Source organism: Pistacia vera, unplaced genomic scaffold (assembly GCF_008641045.1).
Source record: "Pistacia vera cultivar Batoury unplaced genomic scaffold, PisVer_v2 Contig246, whole genome shotgun sequence".
Taxonomy (NCBI): Eukaryota; Viridiplantae; Streptophyta; class Magnoliopsida; order Sapindales; family Anacardiaceae; genus Pistacia; species Pistacia vera.
The window spans coordinates 23,164-46,745 of NW_022196053.1; the positions used below are offsets into that span (position 1 = coordinate 23,164).

A 23,582-nucleotide genomic window follows, 5' to 3' on the forward strand; every position below is an offset into this window, starting at 1 on the left:
TATATTATTTACAGCCGGCCGATTACCTGTTTTCGAATTAAATTTTTTTAGTAAGTTTTAATGTTTCTTCATCAATTGCACATCACTTCTTTAAATAAAAAAATAAAAAACAAAAAAAATTAAAATAAATTTATGTAAGCATGGCCTCATCACTTGATTTTATTAATTTTTAGTAAGCACTTTTATATAAAACATAAATGAGACCGTGGGTTAAAGCCGTATACAATCCCTTTGATTTGCCCTTATTACTAGGTTACCCATGGATGGATCATATAAGTCTTTGGGGTAATGTATTATTGCAAACTGGGATATAAAATAGATTGTTTAATGATCTAGATAATCAAAGTGTACAACCGAACAAATTAAAATCATTGTTATTGTCCTGTTTCAATAAGGCTTTCTCTGTCGTCGCTAATATTGTGTGTGGTTGCTTCCTACCTCCAATAATGGAAAGAGAATTAGAAGACCAGCCAGCGTCTTGAGTATTAATCAACCAATAAAACAACAAACCGGCTAAATTATTCAACAGATTTAAATAATAGCTAAAGTACAAATGCAGTAACCTTATGTGTGGCTATAATAGCTAAAATACAAATCCGGTCTTATAATTCAGACTTTAATTTTCAGTAGCAGGTATTAACTTACGAATGAGTTAATCCAAGTAAAAAATGACCAAAGATACTAGCAAAAGTCAAGTCCGAAATTTAAAAAAACCAGAATGTCTACAAGAGATAGAGATTGATCATATATTTATAGGATGAACGACATGTTTCCACCCGAAGTTTTCATTTACTGCTCAAAAACTTTTGAAAAGACAATTACCTACTTTCCGCTGATATATATCCGTTAAGACTGAAGGAGGATAAAATGGTAATTAAATTCAAAAAGAGTCAAGGGTAATATTTACTTTACCCCTATATTTCCATCTTCTTTTCATTTCCCCCCTCCCATTTCATCATCTTCATCTCACCTTTTTTCCGGCGAATACCCATATTTCAAGCTTGTTTCCGGTCGATTGGCAAATCGGAAATTCATCCTTTCAGCACCACTGGAACCCCCTTCACCCCCTCTTCTAAACCCACCATTCAATCGGCTTTTCCCACTCCCTGTTTGCCGTCCACTGGTCGTTTTTGGGCTGCCCACCACCGATTCGTAAAATTCCCCAGCCTACCCACCCATCTCCAAACACCAAAAGGCAACCTATCAATACCTAAAGACTCATCGGATTCTCCTCTTCATAACCCCCATCAGTTTGGCCCGAGCTTGTCCATCGTTTTTGTTGGCGACTCCCTCTTGGATTTGTGTGACTTTGAAGTTGGGCTTGTATTGATTGGAGCTTTTGAGGGGTTGATTGGGGGTAATTGCTTATTTGTTTGGAGTTGGGCTTGTTGGCAGTCTGTTGTGGTTTTGTACTTTAATTTTTCGGCCGATTCCTGTCGCCGGTGGTTTTGCAAAACGCCCACCAAGTGTTCGTAAAAAGGACTCAAAGAGCCTTCTGTGCGCGCTAGAGCCAGAATTTGAAATTTTTTCTTCTTAGTTTTCTATTTTTGGTGATTGATTGATAATACCTATTTGAATGAATGAAAAAAGAAAGAAAAGAGCGCATTCATTTTCCATGTGGATTCTATTTAATGTCATGCTGAGTCATTTAAGATTAATTTATATGACCATAATCTGATCAATGTCAGTAATTAAATAATTCTATAACATGTAGGATAAAATGAACTAGGATATAGGAAATTAAACTTCTTTTGGTATACCGTAATTTTTTTTTAAAAATAATTATAGGTTGTTTTTTATTGTATAATCAAACAAAATCAATTTCACTATGGTTATCAAGTTTATAATATTTTAAGAAGTAAACGCCATTTCCCACCCAAGATTTAACGAAATCTTAGTTGGTACCCCATGTTCTATTTATTCTAGATTCCACCAAAATAACAGAGTTAGCAATTTTAGGCTTTAGAGTGTGCAATTATCATAATGCCCTTAACCTTAAATTAATAAATTATGTTTTAACCCTTAAATTAGTAGAATTTTAACTTATCATTTTATGTTCAAATTATGTCAAAAACACCCTCGGTCACTACATACCCTCATTGGAAATAGCCCGATCTGGGCTATTTCTGACAACATTGAACCCCGAGGTCACCTGCATCAACTTCCCGTAGTCCGTCGTCCAAAACCCCTCTGGTTCCCGACTCATTGGCCCCTCCAATCTCCGGTGCCATTAGGCTTAGGGTTTTGGTGTTCTTCGTTGGATTCCGGTCGATTTCGGCAACAAAATCCAATTGGACACCACCACTGCAACCACTGTCTCCAAATCTATAAAATCTCTATGTCCCCAACAACCGTTTCGTTGTCGTTCGTCGGTTGAGAGTTCATGTTCATCAGCTGTTTTTTGGTGAAGTAGTGGACGGCAAATGGTGAGTTGCCGTGGTTGGAAAGGTTAGGGGTTTTGTAGGGGAGGATGCGAGGAGTCAAATGGGGGTGGTGGTTGGGGTTTTCGCTGTTCAAAATGATCAAAAACCGGCAAAAACCAGTCGCATGTCGTGACTGCTGTAGATGGCTATCGGCGAGTGATGGAGGGTTGTGAAGGGTATGGTTTTGTAGAGGGAAGGATGGGGGTTCAAATGGTGGTGACAAGGGTGATTTTGGGTGGAAGAATCATCGGAAAAAGGGCGAAAAACATCGAGGATGCCATCTGCTAACATGAGTCGGAGGACTGTTAGAGACGATAGTCTGCTAATGTGCGCAACCCATGTAAAATGACCAATTTACCCCTTTACCGTTACATCAAACATTTTTCTGTCACTTTAAGGGTGAGAATCTAGAATAAATGTAACCTGGGATATCAATTTAGGATTTTGTCAAACCTTGGGTGGGAATATGTTGTTTATCTATTTTAAGTGTATTAGTCTGAAGAGTGTCCAAAAAAAAAAATATTATAGTAAAAGAGCAAAACAGAATGGGTCAAGGATCTATTTAAAAGCGATTTTAAATGTTAATTTAATAATAAATATAAATTCAATTCTTGAATGTTCGTGCTTTTTCAATAATAAAAAATGATCACGGTCCCAGTGTCCCACTTCTCCTGGGGAAAAGTAATGAATTTAGCCGTCGTGTATTGTATTGCGGTTGTTTGTTTGCTTGTTGACTGATTCTTAATCGCCATTTGTATTATTTTGGTTCATTGAGTCCATTTAAATAAGCTCAAGAAGGTGTTCTTTGAGTTAGTCCACCAAACAAATTAAAATCATTATTCTTATCATACAAACAAAATTTATGTAAACAATTGACCCTATAATTCTCCATCCCAGATATCCTCGATTGACTTAAAAGGACCAGTTTCTGATACAAATAAATCAAAAAGATTCCCTCTTTGCTGAGGAATTTGCTCTATCTTATGAACTTCTTTGAGACTTAACTTCCAATCAAATATCTCAAGGTTTTCTTCCATTCTTTCTTTGTTAAAGCTCTTCACATCTATACTGACCCCTTGCTCATAAACCCATCTGAGAGCAACCTTCTCATGCAACAAAATAAACCTCAGTTACTTGTCCTGAAAACAACGAAATAATTAATGTCAACAAGAAAAAAAAAAAAAAATTTACCTGAGCAACTGTCTTCCCTTTGGTACTTGCAATCTCTTTCAATACTTCACACTCCAAGACTCGGATTCCTCGGCCTCCTAATGGCGAGTAAGCTGTTATGTGGACGCCATTTTCGTTACAGAAGTCTCTCAGCTTCTTCTGCTGCCAAATTGGGTGCATTTCCACCTTACCAAAACAAATTAGTGTGAGCGTGTGTATATTTATATTATTATTATTATTATTATTATTATTATTATTAAGGAGATCTGAAACTAACTTGATTGACGGCAGGAGGGATTTTAGCAGTGGCCAGTAATTTCTCGAGCTTCTTGCATGAAAAGTTGCTGACTCCTATGGATTTTGTAAGACCAAGCTTTTGACACTCCTCCATGGCCTTCCAAACAGACTCTAAGTCCATCGGCAGAATATCTTCTGTTTTACATGGAAACCTTGTTCCTGGTTTCAAGCTTCCCGGAAAATGAATGAGATAGAGATCAAGATACTCCAACCCAAGATTCCTACAATATTGAAACAAAATATTAAAGATTTTCATATAAAAATTCAGTCTCTTCACACTAATGTTTGGCCGGACTACGTTACTTGAGAGTGTTTTTAATTGCAGGTAGGACAAGGTCGTGGTGTGCATCGCTGATCCACAATTTTGAAGTGATGAAAAGCTCATCGCGTGATTTGACGAGGCCAAGCTGTAAAGCTTCAGCTATGGCTTCGCCAAGAGATTTCTCCCTCCGGTAGATTGCAGCAGTATCAAAATGTCTGTAGCCGAGTTGAATTGCATGGAAAGCAGATTCTTTTACTGAGTCAGTTGAGTTGAACGGAAATTCAGCAGTGCGAAAGCCTACAAGAGGAATAGTTTTGCCTGTTGTGGGTAAGGGTGCCACTGGAATCGTCACCATTTTCACAAGACAACTCCGATGGATTAAGCGATTGCTTGGTTCTTAACTATTTAGGTCGTTGGTTTCTAGCTCCAATAATTGAAGAGGAAAACAATTTAAAAAGAGAATTAGAAGACAAGCCGGCGGATGATTATTATCAATGAACAAAAGAACAAACCGCCACCCGGCTAAATTATGCAATATATGGAATTGAATAACAGTTAAAATAAAAATGCCATTCCCAATTTGTCGCCATTGTGTGGAAAGAGTCAAAATTGAAGAAAACATAACATTGCATTCATATAATATATGAAAAGAGAGTTTTTGCCAATTTTTTTTTTTTAATTTTATTATTATTTTTTCAAATGAGATGAATACTTGAGAGTGTTTTTAAGTAAATAACATTACATATACAAATAGGATATACAAAGAGGAGATTCTAATGTTATAAGTTTTATTCTTACAACTTATTTATACGTCGTGATACTGTTTGTTAGAATAATGAGAATTTCTTGTGATAAACTAATATTGTTCATAACCTATCCACATTATATTAATTATACATTTGAGATCGAAATTTATGATTTCTAACTTTGTATATATTATTGTTTTTTTAACAATTGTAGGTAGATATGATTGTATATAGAAACAAAATCATTGTAGTTATCCCTTTCAACTTTGTAATATTTTATATGAGTAAGTTGAAGGTCTCAAAAGGAATCCGTTAAAGGTTATTTTTGAAAACGATTTTAAATTATACTTTAACTTAATAAATAAATAAATTATATATCAATATCATGTATGTGAATTCTAGTAATACTTTAACGTTCTTGATCCATATATCCTTTTCGATATCAATAGATTTATATATTTCAACAATAAAATAAAAGGTGATAATGCTCAAGGCCCTTGTGCCCTACATCTTTTAGAGGGCAATAAACGAATTCAGAACTTAGATGTATTTTTTTATTTCTTCTTTTGGTCTAAATTCAAAGTACATTTAATTAAGAATAAATTTTACCAAACAATACTCTATTTTACTAGTGGAATTTAGAAGCCACAACTTGAACTTAAATTTCTCCATCCCAGAACTCCTCGATTGATTTGTAAGGACATTTTTCTGATATGAAATATTCAACAGGATTTCCCCTCCTCTGAGGAATTTGCTCTATCTTATGCAATTCTTCTTTAGTTAAATTCCAATCAAATATATTCAGGTTCTCTTCCATTCTTCCTTTGTTAAAGCTCTTTACAACTAAGCTTACTCCTTGTTCATGAACCCATATGAGAGAAACCTTCACATGGCACCAAAATAACCCCAAATTCAATGGTGAAATAATGAGATATTAAAACTAAAGTTTGAAAAATAGTTAAGCACTACTTTATACTTATCTACTATATATATTGAATTATTCTTCCATTTAATGATTGATCTTGTATTTCCCACAATGCTTCAAAGTTTATCTTAATTTTCTCAATATTATTTTCACCACGATAAGCTTTCACATGGATTAAATATTTTACATAATCTATCTCTTAACTTCGATGTTTCATGGATCTGATTGTTTTATTACAGAAGAAGAAATCATATGCTAATAATGCCACTCTTTAATAGTACCATAGCGATACCATAGACTTACTTTATAACCTATACAAGAGAGAGCAGTCTAGTAATATAATTGGGTGGCTCAACTTTGAATTTCAAATGTATGCAGTTTTGGAAGCAAGTGATTGTATGTAGATGTATATATAGAAAATGGAGTTTGTTGGAAGATTCAGGCCAACTGAGATAAAGAGAGGAATAAAGTTCCAAAATAAAAAGACAACAGTAAAGCTTTAACAACTAAATAATTAATTACCTGAGCAACTGTCCTCCCTTTGGAATTTGCAATGTCTTTCAGTACTTGACATTCCATGACATGTTGATTTCCCCAAAGTGTGCTTCCACTGGCTCCTAATGGCGAGTAAGACTTTAACTACATCAAAATATAGTAAAGAGAAAGGTTTGGATCCACTCACCTCTCTAGAGCTAAAGCCTCTACCGGAAGAAGGGATCGGGATCCTTCGACAGTGCCTTGCTTATCTTTCCTTATCTACAGTCCAATGAACTCTCCATGTAAAGGTTTTCCTGTGGTAACACATCAATATTAAACCTATTGAACAACCCATACACCAAAAGGTAAACTTAACTTCCTTTTTAACAAAACTGTCTTATAACCAAACACTGGCCGCTTCTAAATTTTTTTCCATAAAAACTCCACTCAAGTAAAATATCTTTTTACTCCTCATATTTTTCCACTATTTCTTAGTCCCTCAACTTTTAAACTTCTAACTTAACCCCCTGTCTTTGTGACAGGTTTCAAAATTGACAAAATATCCCTGGAAATCTTGCTGAGGCCAAGATTTTTCTTTGCTGCGGCGAAACCTAGGTTTTTCTTCACCCAGCACTCCAGAAACATTTTCGCCGAGGCAAGATATTTTCTTTGCCGCGGCGAAACCCATATTTACCCAAATTATGGGTTTTTCCTCACTTCAACCCCGTTTTCCACTCACTTCTTTCATTTCACCAATAATTCCTCTCAAAAACTCTATCCCAAATCAACCTTTTACACATGCCACAACACATTTACAACAACATAAACACAAATTTATTAATTAAAGCTTAAATAATCCTAACCTCAAAGCCCATCTCTCTCAACCATCTCTCAAATCTTCCACAACACCATAAACAAACCAAACCTTCCAAAAATTGTTGGATTTTCACTCAACCACACCAATTACACACACACACACACACACACACACAACCGTAAAGAAAGAAAATGGAAGAAAAACTAGAGTTTAGGATGAATACAAGCATGATTTACACTTATCTTGGCTCAAAATAACTTTCTGTCTCTTATTTCTTTTCTTCTTCCTCTTCCTCTTCTCTTCTTCTCTTCTTCTCCTCCTTCTTCTCTTTTCTCTCTTTCCCTTCTCTCCTTCTCGATTCTTCTTCATTTTAGGCAAACAGCCCATTTTTATACTAACTCTGCCAAATTTATTTGGCCCTCCATCGTTTCAATTGTGACACTTTACTTCCACCAAGGCTTTGAATTCTTACACTTTGCACCCTGCACCAAAACCAATTCCTTAGGGACACTGTTCACAGATATGGGGTATTATAGTTGTCACTAAAATGGCACAAGGTGTTTGAAGACATGTTTGGTGCTTCCTTGGTTGTGATGCTGCAATGATAGGCTTGGATAGTATTAAGAAGAAAGTATGCTGGGTTATTTTGCAAAGCTTAGAAGTTAGACGGCTTGAATTTCAATTAAGCCAAATGTAATACACTGTCGTTTTATACAATGTAACAAACTATAAATATGTTTGTTTTCTGTTAAAGACTCAGTTAATAAAAATCAATGAATTCCAGAATATTCATCTTTCTTCTCAGCCCTGTTTTTCGTTTTTCTTGGTCTCTTTAATTTTCTTGATTCTTCATCTCAATACTGAATTTCTACATGGTATCAGAGCCCTAGACAAGCGTCTATGGTTAATCTTAGCTTTGAATCTTCAATTTTGAATTCACAATTAACCTATATGGATAATGTTAACACCAACTTTACTACCTCAAACACCACACCCTCTTTACCAACCATTTTGGTGAAATTGCTGGAGAAAAACTACTCATTTTGGCGTTCGTAGATCCTACTAGCTCTGGTCTCTCATGGAATCGATGATTTTGTTACTGGAGAAAGAATTTGTCCTCCTCCATTTGTGTTCGATAAAGCTGATGAATCTGGGCAAACTATCAAGAAGTCAAACCCTAACTATTCCTCTTGGAAAAAGATCGATCAATTCCTGGTGAGTTGGTTGTATTCTACACTTTCAGAATCAATGTTTCATCATGTTGCTAATTGTAGCACTGCTTATGAGATATGGAGTACTTTAGAGCTTCATTTTCAATCTGTTTCTAGAGCTAGGACTCTGCATCTTAGAAATTTGTTGCAATGCACTAAGAAAGAAAATTGTACTATTAGTGAATATGTGTTGAAAATGAAGGAGTTGGGAGATGAACTGATAGCTAGTGGTGTGAATATAACTGATGAGGAGTTGTTACTCTATATACTGGATGGCTTAGAGCCGGAATATGATGCAGTAGTGGCCAATTTGACCTCCACTAGTAGTCAAACGACACTGCAAGAGGCTCAAAAACATGAAATTAGGCTTGAAAGGCAACATAATGAGTTCTCTAACTTTCATGAAGCTCTTCTGGTGTCCAAACAGCAGAGTCAAATTGATTTTTTTTTTCAGGTCCTTATCATGTCAATCCTACCTTAACCTCAAACTCTCAGCCTCAAATACACTCCTAGCCTCAACCATCTCTCTCACAATTCAATCCTAATACTTGTCAGTTTACTGGAAACAATATGAGTCAAGGCTTTTCCAGATCAGGCTTTGGTTTGCCACATCAACAATCACTCTCTCAGTTTCCAGTGACAAGTGAAGGCTTTAATCCTTTTAATCAGTACCAGGTTTACAACTCACAACTAGTGCGTAGTAGGGGACAAGGAAGGGGTTATTTTAGACCCAAACTGATCTGTCAAGTCTGTGGTAAAGGTGGACATTCTGCCTTGCAGTGTTACCACAGATTTGATCATACTTACCAATACCAAAGTTTTGGAGTTGCTGGAGTTGGTTCATCTACTAATTCTCTTGGCTATAATGTTGAATCTGGTTCTCAAGGATCTTCCCACTTCAATGCCTCCCAAAGCCCAGTTCAGATTCCTTAGTCAAACAACTCAGCACAAGCACTTCTGATGACAAAGACTACTATGGCAGATAAGTTATACAACAAGTCAGCCTCTACTTCGTACAATGGTTCTGGATTTTCTGGAGTTTATCAGCAGAATAATAGTTAACCTCCTCCATAAAATCTGACCTCTCAAGTGTTTTCACCCACAGTTGGATCCTCTAGTGTTACTGCTTTACCTGAAGGAAGTCAGTCTTATTTGTCCTCTGCACATAATTCTCACAGTATACTAGTTACCAATCCTCATACAATTATGGATCAGACCTGGTATGTTGATTCTGGAGCAACTAACCACATGATAGCAGATATGAGTAACCTGGTTATCAAGGACAATTATCAAGGTGGCCCCACAGTTCAAGTGGGCAATGGACAAACAATTCCAGTCTCCTAAACAGGTTTGTCCTTTCTCAACTCACAAAATTCTCCTAGGATCTTGTATCTCAAGAATGTGTTGTGTGTACCACATATAGCAAAAAATTTGTTAAGTATATCACAAATTACTAAAGACAATGAAGTTATTGTTGAATTTCACTATGACCGTTGTCTTGTAAAGGATAAGTGCACTAAAGAGATACTGTTGCAAGGCTTCTTGAAGGATGGTCTGTATCAGCTGAAAGGTTCTTACTCATCTGTGGCCTCTTTTATTAGAGGTGCTTCTGGTTCTAAAGCTTTCTGTCATGTTGCTACTATCACCAATACAAGTACTAGTATTAGTAGTAGTGATGATAAGACATGTCATGTTCCTGATTGTTTCAATCTTACACCAACTGTTAGTAACTCAAATAAAGAGAGTGTATCTCAAATAAGCAAGTCTGATGTACTGTTGACAGCATTGTGGCATGCTCGGTTGGGGCATCCACAAGTTAAAACTCTCAAAGATATTATGAATAAAATTCATGTATATGGTTGTTTTGATAATAAAATGTTTTGTGAAGCATGTCAATTCGGCAAAATGTCACAAACTTCTTTTCCCATTTCTGCATCCAAATCCACAATACCTCTTGAGTTGGTGTATTCGGATTTATAGGGCCCTGCTCCAATTTGCTCTTCCGAAGGTTTTAAATATTATATATTATTTGTGGATGACTATAGTAGATACATGTGGATATATCCACTTAAGCTTAAATCTGAGGCATTCAAAGTTTTTACACATTTTCATAAGTTTGTTGAGAATCAGCTAGATGTTAAACTCAAGACTCTACAAACTGAATAGGGAGGTGAATTTAGGCCCTTTACTGAATATTTAAAAGAGCATGGCATTGGTTTTAGACATCCATGCCCTTATCTACATCAGCAAAATGGTAGAGTTGAAAGGCGACATAAAACAATCACCGAATTTGGATTAACACTGCTAGTACATGCTAGTATGCCTTTGTGTTTCTGGTGGCAGGCCTTCTGTACAGCCGTATACATTGTTAACAAACTTCCTTCATCTGTTCTTCAGGATCTCTCTCCTTACCAACAATTGTTTCAGCAAGAACCAAAGTACGGTGAGCTAAAGGTATTTGGTTGTTCATGTTACCTTTACATCAGACCATATCAGAAGCAGAAATTGTCCTATCATACTGAAAAGTGTGTCTTTATAGGTTATAGTCTTGCCCATAAAAGGTATAAGTGCCTTTCGTCCACAGGAAAGGTTTACATAGTGAAACAAGCAAAGTTTGATGAGACTGTTTTTCCATTTAAGCTTGGTTTCAAATGTTATCTCATTAAGGATGAAACTACAGGAGGACTCAATTCTCAAACTAGTACAAATAGTTTTTTGTCCTCATGAAATCTTGGTCATTGCTTGAACAAAAGCAATGTTTATTCTGTTACTATGGCAGCATCGTCTGACACTACTACTGCAGTCCAAACCGCTCCTCCTTTTAGTTCTACAGCAGATGTTCATACTACTGATACAGTTCAGCCTACTCCTCTTTTTAATTCTATAGCAGATGTTCATGCTACTGATGCAGTTCAGACTATTCATACTACTGATGCAGTTCAGCCTATTCCTCTTTTTAATTCTATAGCAGATGTTCATGCTACTGATGCAGCTCAGCCTATTTCTCCTGTTAGTTCTAGAGCAGATGTTTATGGTAATTCATCACTGTTTTTCAGCTCATCTGATGATACAACTACTGATGCAGTTCAAACAAATGTATATGAAGCTACTGATGCAGCTCAGATTACTCCAGGGTCAATAATCCTGGATTCTGCTACTATCTCTCCATCAGAAGAACCATCTGTTTTCATTGATCAACTGGAACCTTCTTTCAATCAGCATTATAATGCACATCCAATGCTTACTAGATCAAAAACCCAGACCTTTTCAAAGCCTACTAAGTCAAAATCTTAGGGTTGTTCTGGATGTGCATATTTCTTTACTCTGTGTGTTCTAGCTGAACCAAAAATTGTCTCAGAAGCTCTGCGAATTCTAGAATGGAAGGTACCAATGAATGATGAGTTTTCAGCTCTGGTGCGAAACCAAACCTGGGAATTAGTTCCTTTCTATTCCAATATGCATGTTGTAGGACGCAAATCAGTATTTAAAACCAAGCTGAAATCTGATGGCACTCTTCAAAAATACAAGGCACGATTAGTGGCTAAAGGCTTTCAACAAACCCTAGGTTTGGATTATTTCGATACATTTTATCCAGTTATTAAACTTGCCACTATAAAGATCATATTCTCACTTGCTGTTCATAATGGTTGGGATATCCAACAAATTGATATTAACAATGCATTTCTGAATGGAGATCTCACAGAGACAGTGTTCATGTTTCAACCTGAAGGTTTTATTGATCTTCAACACCCCAAACATGTTTGTAAACTCAACAAGGCCCTTTATGGCCTAAAACAGATGCCAAGAGCCTAGTTTGACAAGTTAAAGGCGGCTCTTACTAATTAGGGTTTTCTTGGTTCAGTTTCTGACACCAGCCTATTTTTCTTTAAAAAGGAGTCTCACATAGTGTATTTACTAGTGTATGTGGACGATATTCTCATTACTGGGAATGATTCTGCATTGATTACTCAAATAGTTACAGATTTAAATAACAAGTTTGCTTTGAAGACTTTAGGGTCTGTTAACTATTTTCCTGGCTTTGAAGTGCAAAGAGACAAGTCAGATTTGCTGCTTTCTCAATCAAAATATGCTCTTGATCTATTGAACAAAGATGGAATGGTAGAATGTAAGCCCTGCAATACACCTATGGCCACTAGTACAAAATTGATGAAAGAAGACAGTGAAGCTTTTGATCAGCCCTCTCTTTATCGAAGTCTTATGGGAGGTCTTCAATACTTGACTTTGCCTAGACCTGATTTGTCTTTTGCAGTGAACAGATTGAGTCAATTTTTACAGTCTCCTACTACAAATCACTGGACTGCATGCAAGTGAGTACTTCGATACATTAAAGGCACCCTACAACATGGTTTACTCTTCCAAAAACATCAGAATTTTGCCCTAGAAGGATATGTTGATGCTGACTGGGCAGGTGATGTTGGTGATAGGCGATCCACAACAGGGTATAGCATATTTCTTGGTGGCAACTTAGTACAATGGGTGTCTAGAAAATAGAAAGTGGTGTATCTCTCTTCAACAAAGGCTGAATATTGGGCTGTTAGTCAAGCAGCCACTGAACTTGTTTGGATCCAAAATTTGTTTCAAGAACTTGGCATCCTAATCAAGAGTATTCCAATTTTGTGGTGTGATAATATGAGTGCAGGAGCACTATCTTCTAACCTTGTTTTCCATGCTAGGACAAAACATATTGAGATTGATGTCCATTATGTGAGAGAACTGGTTATTGATAAGAAACTTGTTGTTCAATATGTTTCCTCTGAGTTTCAAACTGCAGATGTGTTAACAAAGGCAGTTCTTGTTCACAGGTTTCAAGTTCTTAAAGAAAAGCTTACTGTTATGTCTTCTTTGCCAATGTTAGTTGCTACAATCAAAGACTAATTAAGTCTTATGCAAACTGAAGTCAATATGTTACAGAAAGTTGTGTTTTCAGAGGAAGATAGTGTTGCCAATTGAAGTTGCAGAAAGTTGTGTTTTTAGAGGAAGATAGTGTTGTTTACGGGGAAATGTTGAGTTGGTAGAATGTTGAAGCATGGTAAAAGTGAAGATAAGTTTAGAGAGGAAGATAATGTTGTTTACGGGGAAATATTGTGAAGGGAGAATGATAAAGAATAGTAGGAGTGTTCTGTTTACCGGGGAATATTAAGAAGAAAGTATGCTGGGTTATTTTGCAAAGATTAGAAGTCAGATGGCTTGAATTTCAATTAAGCAAAATGTAATACACAGTCGTTTTATACAGTGTAACAAACTATAAATATGTTTGTTTTCTGTTAAAGACTCAGTTAATAAAAATCAATGAATTCCAGAATATTCATCTTTCTTCTCAGCTCTGTTTTTCGTTTTTCTTGGTCTCTTTAATTTTCTTGATTCTTCATCTCAATACTGAATTTCTACATGGATAGGTAGACAGGTGATGCTTTTGTTGCGTGTTACAAATATGGCGATGATATTGTAGGGAAGGGAGAGATTGGCAATGGGAGAAGGAAGGCTGTAGTGCGAGATGGAAGGAAGGTAGGTGGGGTGGAGTTGCTGGCCACATAGAGAGGGGCGTGCATTGCGGGGTTGTTAGACCGATCGTCACGGTCTAAAAATTAAACCTAAATACCATAGTTAGCGGTAAGCAGGGTCGAATCCACAGAGAGCAAGACTAATGACCTAATGTATATTTGAGTTAACGAAAGAGAAATTAGCAGAATGATTGATTAAAATTAAGGAAACTAATTACTTGCAGGAAATTAAAAAGCATTAAATAAATTGCTGACTAAAACACAATATCAAAAGCTTTGCCGCTACGGGTTCGGTTTGACTCAAGACCAACTCTCACAATTCCTCTCCTTGCTCTTCAATTTCTTAAACCTACAAGGCTAGGCAAATCAATAAAAATATCTCTCGGCAATCTAGGTATAATCTATCCTGTCTCCCTGTCGTCTTAGTTACAGATCGATTGGTTAAAGACTATCATCGACTAACCGAAAAACGCTAAACCCTTAAACACCACTAGTTGGTACAACGTTAACAAGTACAACCTATCAACCTGTATCATCCAATCAACTAATTACACAATAAATGCATTCCTAGTAGAAATGATATTAAACGCTACTACAACTTGATTGCAATCAGTACCGAAGCAATTTAAAGTCATAATCAACATTCAATAATCTCAAACCGACATTCAATTATGCAAAAAGTTATATATCAATAAACGTTCTCAATGGACATTATCAATTCAACACGTCGAGCATCAGAATAATATTAAAGCATCGCAAACAAACTGAAACGAAAACAAATATAATCTGAATACAAGAAACTTAACCAAATATCCAACATTCGGGCTCATCTAACTAGTCGAGAGTTTTTGAGGAGATCAATGGAGTCAATCTCGATCTCGCCTACATCGTAACGGACAACCGGGAACTTAGCCGCTCATGGTGGTGATGACGAAGGCTGAAACGGTGGAAACGAAGCTGATCATGGCGAAGAGGAGGTAACCGACAGCGATATGATGTGAAGAAGGGGTGAAAACGACCAACGGACAGCCCGGAATACGAACAGCCGCACTTCGCCGGAAAACATTAATTTTCCGGCGGGTCTTTTGGAAAACGGTGGCGGAAATGGGATCCGAAGGTACCGATGGAAAGCTCTGGTGATGGGGAGTTCAGATCAGGTCCTGGGGAGGTGAGAAGTCATCGGAAATGAGCAGGATCTGGGCTGGAAGATGAAGAGGCGCGGCGGCAAAATCGCGGATTCCGGTGGTTTTTGCGGCGGCTGAAGCTTGGAAATGCTAGATCCGGCCGTGGGGAAGGGAGAACGACTCTTGGGGAGCTGAAACATCGCCAGAAAATGGCCAAATCTGGCCGGGAAGACGAAACGTCGCGGTGGTGGAAGATGAAACGTCGCGGCAGCTCTTCACTTCCCACGGTGGCGTTGACGGTTGATGAAGATGATAGGTGGTCGGGGAAGATGAATCATCGCCAGAGGGAGACGAAGGGTAGCCGGAGCTCGTCGGAAAACTGGGTGAACAGCCTCCCCTGTATGTGACTTTTCATCTTCTTTTTATAGAACAAAATGTAAAATATCACTTTGGTCCCTGCATGTTTGAAAGTGACAAAATCAACCCCAAGATTATGACAATTTGACCCCTGAAAGGCATAAATGAGACAACATCAACCCTAGAAAATAAATCACATCCTAATATCAACTTACACAATCTCAAATTTAAATCCAAACATGCCAAATTAGTAAGAAAAACTCAAAATATGATTTTTAAACATAAATTCATAATTTCTCTTAATTGTCTCAATATAACTTCAATTCAATTACACATAGGGTCTTTTTGTCACCAAAGTAGAGTCACTTTCATGACTCTAACAGGGGTAGAAGGAGGGTGGGAGATCTATGCCGAGAGTGGGTGAGTGGGTTGGGGAGATGAGTGGAGAAAATTGTAAAAAAAAAAAAAAAAAAAAAAAAAAAAAAAAAAAAAAGGAAAAAGGAAAAACTTGTTAAAATTTTGTAAAAGATAAACTATGTCAAATTTTAGGATAAAAGGTAATTTAAAATGGTTTTGTGACGAAAATTGTAACAAAAGTTTACAGACGGGTGGTATTTAAATAATTCTCAAAAGATTAGGAGTGATGTCGTATAATAACTCCACATTCAGCATCTACCCTTTAGGTTTTGAAACCTGAGAGGTGGTTGTTACAATTAACCTAAACTCTTTCTATGATGCTCTCATTGAGATGCATGGATTCTTGTGCACAATTTACTTCCACTCACCATCAAACATGTTATAAATTAATTAAACTATCTTGTTCTCTGTGCTTTGAAAATTAAAATAAAGTATGTACCTGAGCGATTGACTTCCCTTTGGCACTTGAAATCTCTTTCAGAACTTCAGAACTTCCCCAGAGTGTTCCTTCGGCTCCTAATGGTGAGTAAGCTGTTATATGGATGCCCTTTTCCTCACAGAACTTCCTCAGCTTCTTCTGTTGCCAAACTGGGTTCAACTCCACCTTAAAACAAAACACAAAACACCGTACCATATCAACATCCGAAATATAAATATAAATCTTGTTAAAGAATTAATTTTGATTAACAGCAGGACGGATTTTTGTAATGGCAAGCAACTCCTCAAGCTTCTTGCACGAAAAGTTGCTGACTCCAACGGATTTGGTGAGACTAAGCTTTTGACATTCCTCTATGGCTCCCCAAACAGACTCAAAATCCATTGTTATAATATCCTCTTTCTTGATTGGAAACCCTTACGACCCTCTTCACAAACTTAATGGATAATGAATGAGATAAAGATCAAGATACTCCAGTCCAAGATTTCTGTATCGAACAAAATGTTTAAATTATTTTCGTAGAAGTAAATCTGAAGATATTCATTGAAATTAAGGATCACATTACTTGAGAGTGTTCTGTAATGCGGGGAGGACAAGGTCTCCGTTAGTGTTGTCGACCCAAAGCTTGGAAGTGATGAAAAGGCTGCCACTGGAACATTCGCCATTTTCTCAGTGTATTTCCTTTTAAGTGATAACCAATGCAATTCTGTGGCTTTTAATTGTTTCTGTAAGATGTGATGTCTTTATAAGAAAATTCAAGAGTAGGGAGATGGAAATGTCTAATGGTGTAATCAGACCACTTAATTAATTGTTTTATATGTCATTTTGTATTAATGTTCATAATTTTTAATTGATTTTACATGCAATTGGGAGAATCACCGCAATTCCAAGTCATTTCTTTATTTTTATTAAATATTTATTAAGTTGACTTTATACATACATTCTTTAAGTCAATTTATAACACATCAATTTGTATGGAAAAATTTGTATAGATAATTTTTACATGTAGCATTCGTTCATTAAGATAGATAAGTGTAGAAGCTAAGTTTTATTTTAGTTTGATTTATCAAATTATTTCGTCTTTATTGGCATAATTTTCACTCATTAAATGAAGGTTTTTATTAAACGATTAGTGTAGATAATCGTTTCGTGGAAACAGTTTTACATAATTAATGACACAATAACACAAATCAAATGGTTATGAACCGCAATGAACTTTATATTTCTCCATCCCAGAACTCCTCAATGGATTTGTAAGGACCTTGCTCCGTTACTGTAAACTCAGCAGGATTTCCTCGGCTCTGTGGGATTTTTTCAATCTTGTCCAGTTCTTCTTGACTTAATTTCCAATCAAATAAATCTAGATTCTCCTTCATTCTTTCTTCGTTGAAGCTCTTAACAAGTACACTTACTGTTTGCTCGTAAACCCAGCGGAGACAAATCTTCACATGCACCAAAATAACCCTCAGTTAATAAGTTATATTTGTGAACAACTCATAAACAAGTTGTCGTTCTTTAATTTATTGACAAAGACTTGGACTTGGGGTCCATAGATGTTGAATCTATTGCCAAATCACACACCAAACTTTGGAGCAGAAAAGTAAAAGGAAACAATTAACGTTCCCAATTTGGGAACTATGTCCAACATTCAAGATGGAGAAGTTTTTCAGAAATATGCAATAATACAAGAATAGCAGGACAGCTCACTCACACTGTTCTTTTGCAATATTTCTCACATTTAGGTTTTTTACTATTACAACACCAACATATATAAAATGAGCAATAATAAACCTAATCACATTTAGGCTAAACTATTCCAGACCCAAATATTTGCAAACCAATTTCGAACCTACTTACTAATTGGGTTTGCTAGGTAGGGGTGCTGCCCCCTCACCCCCGCCCTCTCATCGGCGAGCGGGACCTCGGGTGTGCGTCTGTGTCTGCCAATAATCCGTTAATCCCGTGTAAAGTATGAACAACATCCAACAGTAGACTCCGCGTGATTAATTTTACAGCTTAGTGGACTGCTCTTTATATAATGCTGTCATGTGCATGCATGGAGTCTTTTATATATGTGTGTATATATGTATATAAAAGATCACTAAGGTTTAATATACAATGAGATCATCACAATCATCTATACAATTACCTAAAAAATCCAAGTTATAGATCCGAAAAACTATTTATGTACCTGAGCGACTGACTTCCCCTTGGCTCTTGCAATCTCCTGGAGTACTTCAGAATCCATGACTCGGTTAGTTCCCCAAAGAGCTCCAGTGGCTCCTAATGGTGAGTAAGCTGTTATGTGGATGCCCTTTTCCTCACAAAACTTCCTCAGCTTCTTCTGTTGCCAAACTGGGTTTAGCTCCACCTAACAAGGACACGAAACATATGATATACTCAATACTTACCGATATAAAAAAACATACAAATATTAAATTTTGTTAAAGAATTGACAAACTTGATTGACAGCAGGAGGGATCTTCGCAATGGCAAGTAACTGCTCAAGCTTCTTGCATGAAAAGTTACTGACTCCTATGGGTTTGGTAAGACCAAGCTTTTGACATTCCTCCATGGTCCCCCAAACAGACTCAAAGTCCATTTTTCATAATATCCTCTTTCTTCAATAAAAGGCTTGAATCTGACTCCGGTCTCAAGCTTAACGGATAATGAATGAGATAGAGATCAAGGTACTCCAAGCCAAGATTCCTGTATCCCACAAATTGTTGGTTACATATCTTTACATAAAAGGCAAAAAATTTACATCGATCGTTTGGCTACATTACTTAAGAGTGGTTTGTAGCGCGGGGACGACAAGGTGACCGTGAGCATTGTTGAGCCAAAGCTTGGAAGTGATGAACATCTCATCGCGGGAATTGATGAGGCCAAGGCGTAAAGCTTCGGCTATTGCTTCGCCAAGAGGTCGCTCGCAGAGGTAAAGTGCAGCGGTATCAAAATGTCTGTAGCCGAGTTTAATTGCATGAAGAGTCGATTCTTTCACGGAGCCGGTTGAGTTGAATGGATATTCAGCTGTGCCGAAGCCTACAAGAGGAATGGTTTTTCCATTGGAGGGCAAGGTTGCCACTGGAATGTTCACCATTTTCTCAAGATATTTCCCCCTATAATTATTAGAATTATTGCTGTTGTGTGGTGTGGCTTTTATCACTTAGTCTGATGCTTTTATAAGATAAGGGAAGGGTAGGCTAAAGGTCAATTTTACCCTTTACTTTTCCACTAATTAATTTTCAACGAATAATAGGCATGTAAAACCGGAGATTCCATCTTTTAATTGTGATCATTTATAAGACAATATTATATTAATTATAAATTAATAAAAGAGTAAATGACTTTTTCACATCCAAATAATGGTTTAATAACACTACGCTGAATGCCCTCGCAATCTATTTTTATGTTTAAGTAAACTATAAATCTGCAAATGGTCATTAATTAAGAAAGTTTATTTTGTTTTACATATGTGGAAGACTGAAAGTTTGCTCCTGGTTGAAGAAAGCCGATTCCGGTGAATGATTTTTGCGGTATTATAAAATTATGTAGAAAAAGTTTTTTTTTGGTTTGAAAATAAGAGAAAAATGGTACAAAGCACAACAACTACATTGTTTTCTTTTGAGAAGAAGTCATAGTTAAAGTCATGAGTCTTTTTCACTACTCAGATTACCCTGTTCCCCCAACTTGTTCAACTATATTCCAATTATACTTTTTTTGTTTTTCTTGTGTTTAATTTCAAGTTGTCGATCACGGGCGATATATGAGAGATGGTTTATCTGTAACCAAAAGTCCAACTAAAAAACTTTGTTAAAAGAGCTGTCTATTTCATTGTATTTATAACTGTTTGATTACTTCTTGAGTTAATTATGCGTAATTTTAATTAATAATGGGGGCATTTGAATTAAAGTTTCAGCTGCCGGAAGGAAGTCGTCTTTGGAAGTAGTTCACAAGCGAGGTCCGTATTTTAGAAATGGGGATCAGAAACCAAACTCTGTTTCTCACTCGGAAATCCTCCTTCAAGACCAGGCTAGAGTTGATTCAATTCAATCAAAACTCTCCAAGAACTCCGGCCGTGCAGATAACTTAACGCAGACATACGCCGCTAATCTTCCGGCGAAAGACGGTAGCGTGGTGGGTTCAGGCAACTATACTGGTACAGTGGGACTCGGGTCACCAAAGAAAGAACTATCTCTCATTTTGACACAGGAAGCGACCTCACATGGACACACTGTCAACCTTGCGCTAAATCTTGCTATCAACAAAAAGAATCAATCTTTGACCCCAGAGTTTCCAATGCATATGCCAAAAAGAATCAATCTTTGACCCCAGAGTTTTCCAAAAAGAATGAGATTACTTTTGTTTTTAATTTTTTTTTTTTTAAATTTAAACAATGGAGTATGGACGGGCGTCCATGATTTTTGTTATCAAATTTTTTTAATTTAAACTATGGACGGGCATTTTTATAGGTGAACTCCCGTCCGTAGTAAATAGATTCTCATCTATATAATATGGACGGGAGTCTATTGTCATTTTCGCATGGACGAGAGTCCATTTCAAATGAATGGCCATCCATATTTAATGGACGGCCGTTCATTCGCGAAATATTTTTTAACGTGCTACATGACTCGTCTGACTTAGGTGGCACATCGTTCTGTTTAATATTTCAGTGCAAAGCATTGGTGTTCGTAGTATTATTGTATTCGTGACACATGACAATTGTATAGTCATATGAAACAGTTCTCTTAAATCAAGGAAAATCTTCAAGAGTGTTGATTGAATTTGCTATAGTTGCCCTAAGTGGTCAATTAGTTTCATGACTTTAAAGCAAAATGTTGATTGAATTCATGGTTTATAAATGACTGAGAAGACTTCTATGTTTCCAGGAAACCAGGTTACTGTTTGTCTTCGTCCTATTTCATTATCGTGTATTATACCCAAGTGCCAATTACAGTAGAAATTGTTAGAGTCCACACCGATTAAGCACGCTCAAGGCTCTACTGGTTTACAAGAGGGTGTAATTTTCCCATTCAATAAAACATTATTAGCTGAGGAGTCGGACCTACTTAAAATTCTATTATCCTATCAGAGCTAGGCCCAGTTGAGCTGAGTGCTTAACCAGCGGGTGAGAAACACATATGGGCTTCACCGTGAGGGAGAGTGTTGGAGTCTCACACCGACTAGGCACGTTCAAGCCTACGGGGTAATCCTCACATTCAACAATGTCTTCTTGAGTGAGAAGTTAAGCCCACCTCAAATTCTATTAGAAATCTCTCTGAAAATCTGGCTTATGTATTCTTTATTTTTAGAGTTAGAGATGGTTCATATGTTAATAAATATACAAAATATTTAACAATTATCATGAATTTAGATTTTCCTTCTGGGATTTTTTTTTTTTTTTTTTAATCCTTTCTTTGAGAAGATCAAGCTCTCTTTTTTCAGTGTATTCCTCTATTTCCCACAGAACAGAGGATTTTATTATCCTGCCCTTGGAGAGTTGGAGTTCAGTGCTGGCCATAATTTTTAAGCAAATTTGACAAATTATTAATGGAATTTTGTATTCATTAATCTTCAATGGATTTATATTTATTAATAGTGTAATATGAAAGCGATACAATATCATTGAATCACAATACTAACATTAGGCTCCCTCGAAGAATCTCTTGCGGGTGATTTTGGAGAAGTTAAGAAAAGCTCGGGCGGAATTTGCAAGGAACGAAGGCTTCCTTCCAACATTTCCACTACTTTAATAATTGTTACTCTGTATACACCACAAACTCACCATTATGATGTCCTCTTCATTTACAACCCCTTGCAGTCCTATTTCTTCATCTAGTTCAAGACGGTTGTAAATTCAATGTGGAAAATATATTTCACTATTATCATCAACTTTGACATTAATGTTTTTTCTTCCTCGAACCATTTCCAAAACCATCATGCCATAACACTAAATACCTCTGGTGCAATATAACCACTAGAAGTGTTTCAAATTAATTCATGAATATGCTTAGATATAACTGAAGCTCAAAAGTTGGCTCAAGAGAAGAGGGAGCTCAACTCTCTCTCTCTCTCTCTCTCTCTCTCTCTCTCTCTCTCTCTCTCTATATATATATATATATATATATAGTATATTATATATAGATTATATATATATATATATATATCAACCCACAACTTGGCGATATGGGACAAACAAAACTTCTAACACTCTCTCTCATGCTTGGAGTGCCAGGTTGGGGTTATATATATACGGTCACTTACATGGACCCTCATCCATATTATATGGACGGGGGTCCATTTACTACGGACAGGTGTCCCCATTTAAAGGACGCTCATCTATAAGTAAAATAGAATAAATTTTTTTTATAAAAATTAGAGACGACAGTTTATAGGTTATGGATGGTTGTCCCTTCATTTTGGACGGGCGCCCGCAAATAAGGGATGTCTGTCCTTAATCTAATGAAAATAAAAAAAAAAAAAAAACTTTGGGGACGCCCGTCCATAAATTGTGGACGACCGTTCCTTATGTTTGGACGAGCGTCCGTAAGGAATGGACGCCCATCCATTATTTTGGTTTTAAAAACAAAAAAAAAAAAAAAACTTTGCGGACGCCCATTCACAAATTGTGGACGGTCGTCCCTTACTTTTGGGCGGGCTGAAAGAAGAAGCCAATCTCAAGGAAATCAGTAAAAAATAAAGGTGACATTTAGCCTCTGAGAGTTTCATTTGAGCTCTCTCTTCATGCAATACATCAGCTAACTGCATCATTTCCCTTTCCTTCTCAAGCTCTTCACGAACTACAACAGATTCTCTTTGCCTTAAGAAATGATGCTTTAATCTCAGCCAGTTGGCCCAGCTCTTTGCCAAGGTTCTTGTTCAAGCTTTCAAACCGTATCCTCAACTTCCTTTCTACCTTAAGTTCCCTTGTAATGGACTCAATAGCAGCCTCAACCACTTCCTGCTCCTTGTTTTTCCATGCCACCTTTTCTTCAGCAAAACACTTCCTGCTCCTTGTTTTTCCATAAAGAGCACATATAAAAATGGTGAATTTTGATATTTTGAGTAGCAAAAACCTTTTCTTTTCCTTTCTCGGTCGCTTTTTAGTGTTTACTCCATTTCCCATGGATCTTGAGTTGGGTGTGGGTGGGTGAGAAGTAGTAATATTAAGTAAACGAAAGTTTTCATTTTTATTGTCCATTCAATATGTTTAGGCTCAACTCAAAGCTTTGTATTTGTATTGGGTTCCTTTTCCTTTGGCGTTTGGCCTTGAACCTGGGGTAAAAACTTAAAAGCCTCGAGAGGTCTCATTAGTTTGCTACTCTCCTTCACTTTATTCTCTTCAAATTCGATACTTTGCTGTGTAGTGTACCCATAACGAGGTTTTATTTTTATTTT

At 36.7% G+C, this 23,582-nt stretch overlaps 2 protein-coding genes and 1 pseudogene across 2 annotated transcripts; all 3 read right to left on the bottom strand.

Moving 5' to 3' along the window:
• Window positions 1–3,244: 3,244 nt before the first annotated feature.
• On the bottom strand, window positions 3,245–4,608 carry LOC116131929 (non-functional NADPH-dependent codeinone reductase 2-like). Its single transcript, XM_031417599.1, has 4 exons — window positions 4,194–4,608; window positions 3,871–4,111; window positions 3,615–3,779; window positions 3,245–3,526 (listed from the first exon to the last, which is right to left on the bottom strand). Exons 1-4 carry the CDS (start codon window positions 4,505–4,507, stop codon window positions 3,302–3,304), a joined length of 945 nt encoding a protein of 314 aa, XP_031273459.1. The 5' UTR covers window positions 4,508–4,608; the 3' UTR covers window positions 3,245–3,301.
• A 948-nt stretch (window positions 4,609–5,556) lies between these two features.
• On the bottom strand, window positions 5,557–17,079 carry LOC116131867 (non-functional NADPH-dependent codeinone reductase 2-like). The gene is given in 6 exon segments (XM_031417530.1): window positions 5,557–5,781; window positions 6,346–6,401; window positions 16,229–16,354; window positions 16,430–16,671; window positions 16,750–16,833; window positions 17,045–17,079. Coding segments are annotated over 6 exon segments (768 nt in total).
• Window positions 17,080–17,278: 199 nt separating this feature from the next.
• Window positions 17,279–19,323, bottom strand: LOC116131926 (annotated as a pseudogene).
• Between the last annotated feature and the right edge of the window lie 4,259 nt (window positions 19,324–23,582).

What these genes read in the sequence shown, in the direction of transcription:
- LOC116131929 (XM_031417599.1), bottom strand. Translation starts at nt 4,507, where the DNA reads ATGGTGACGATTCCAGTGGCACCCTTACCCACAACAGGCAAAACTATT. An exon ending in GCAATTAAAAACACTCTCAA is followed by an intron (nt 4,112 to 4,193) that starts GTAACGTAGTCC and finishes TCAATATTGTAG; the next exon opens with GAATCTTGGGTTGGAGTATC. An exon ending in AAGGGAAGACAGTTGCTCAG is followed by an intron (nt 3,527 to 3,614) that starts GTAAATTTTTTT and finishes TTGCATGAGAAG; the next exon opens with GTTGCTCTCAGATGGGTTTA.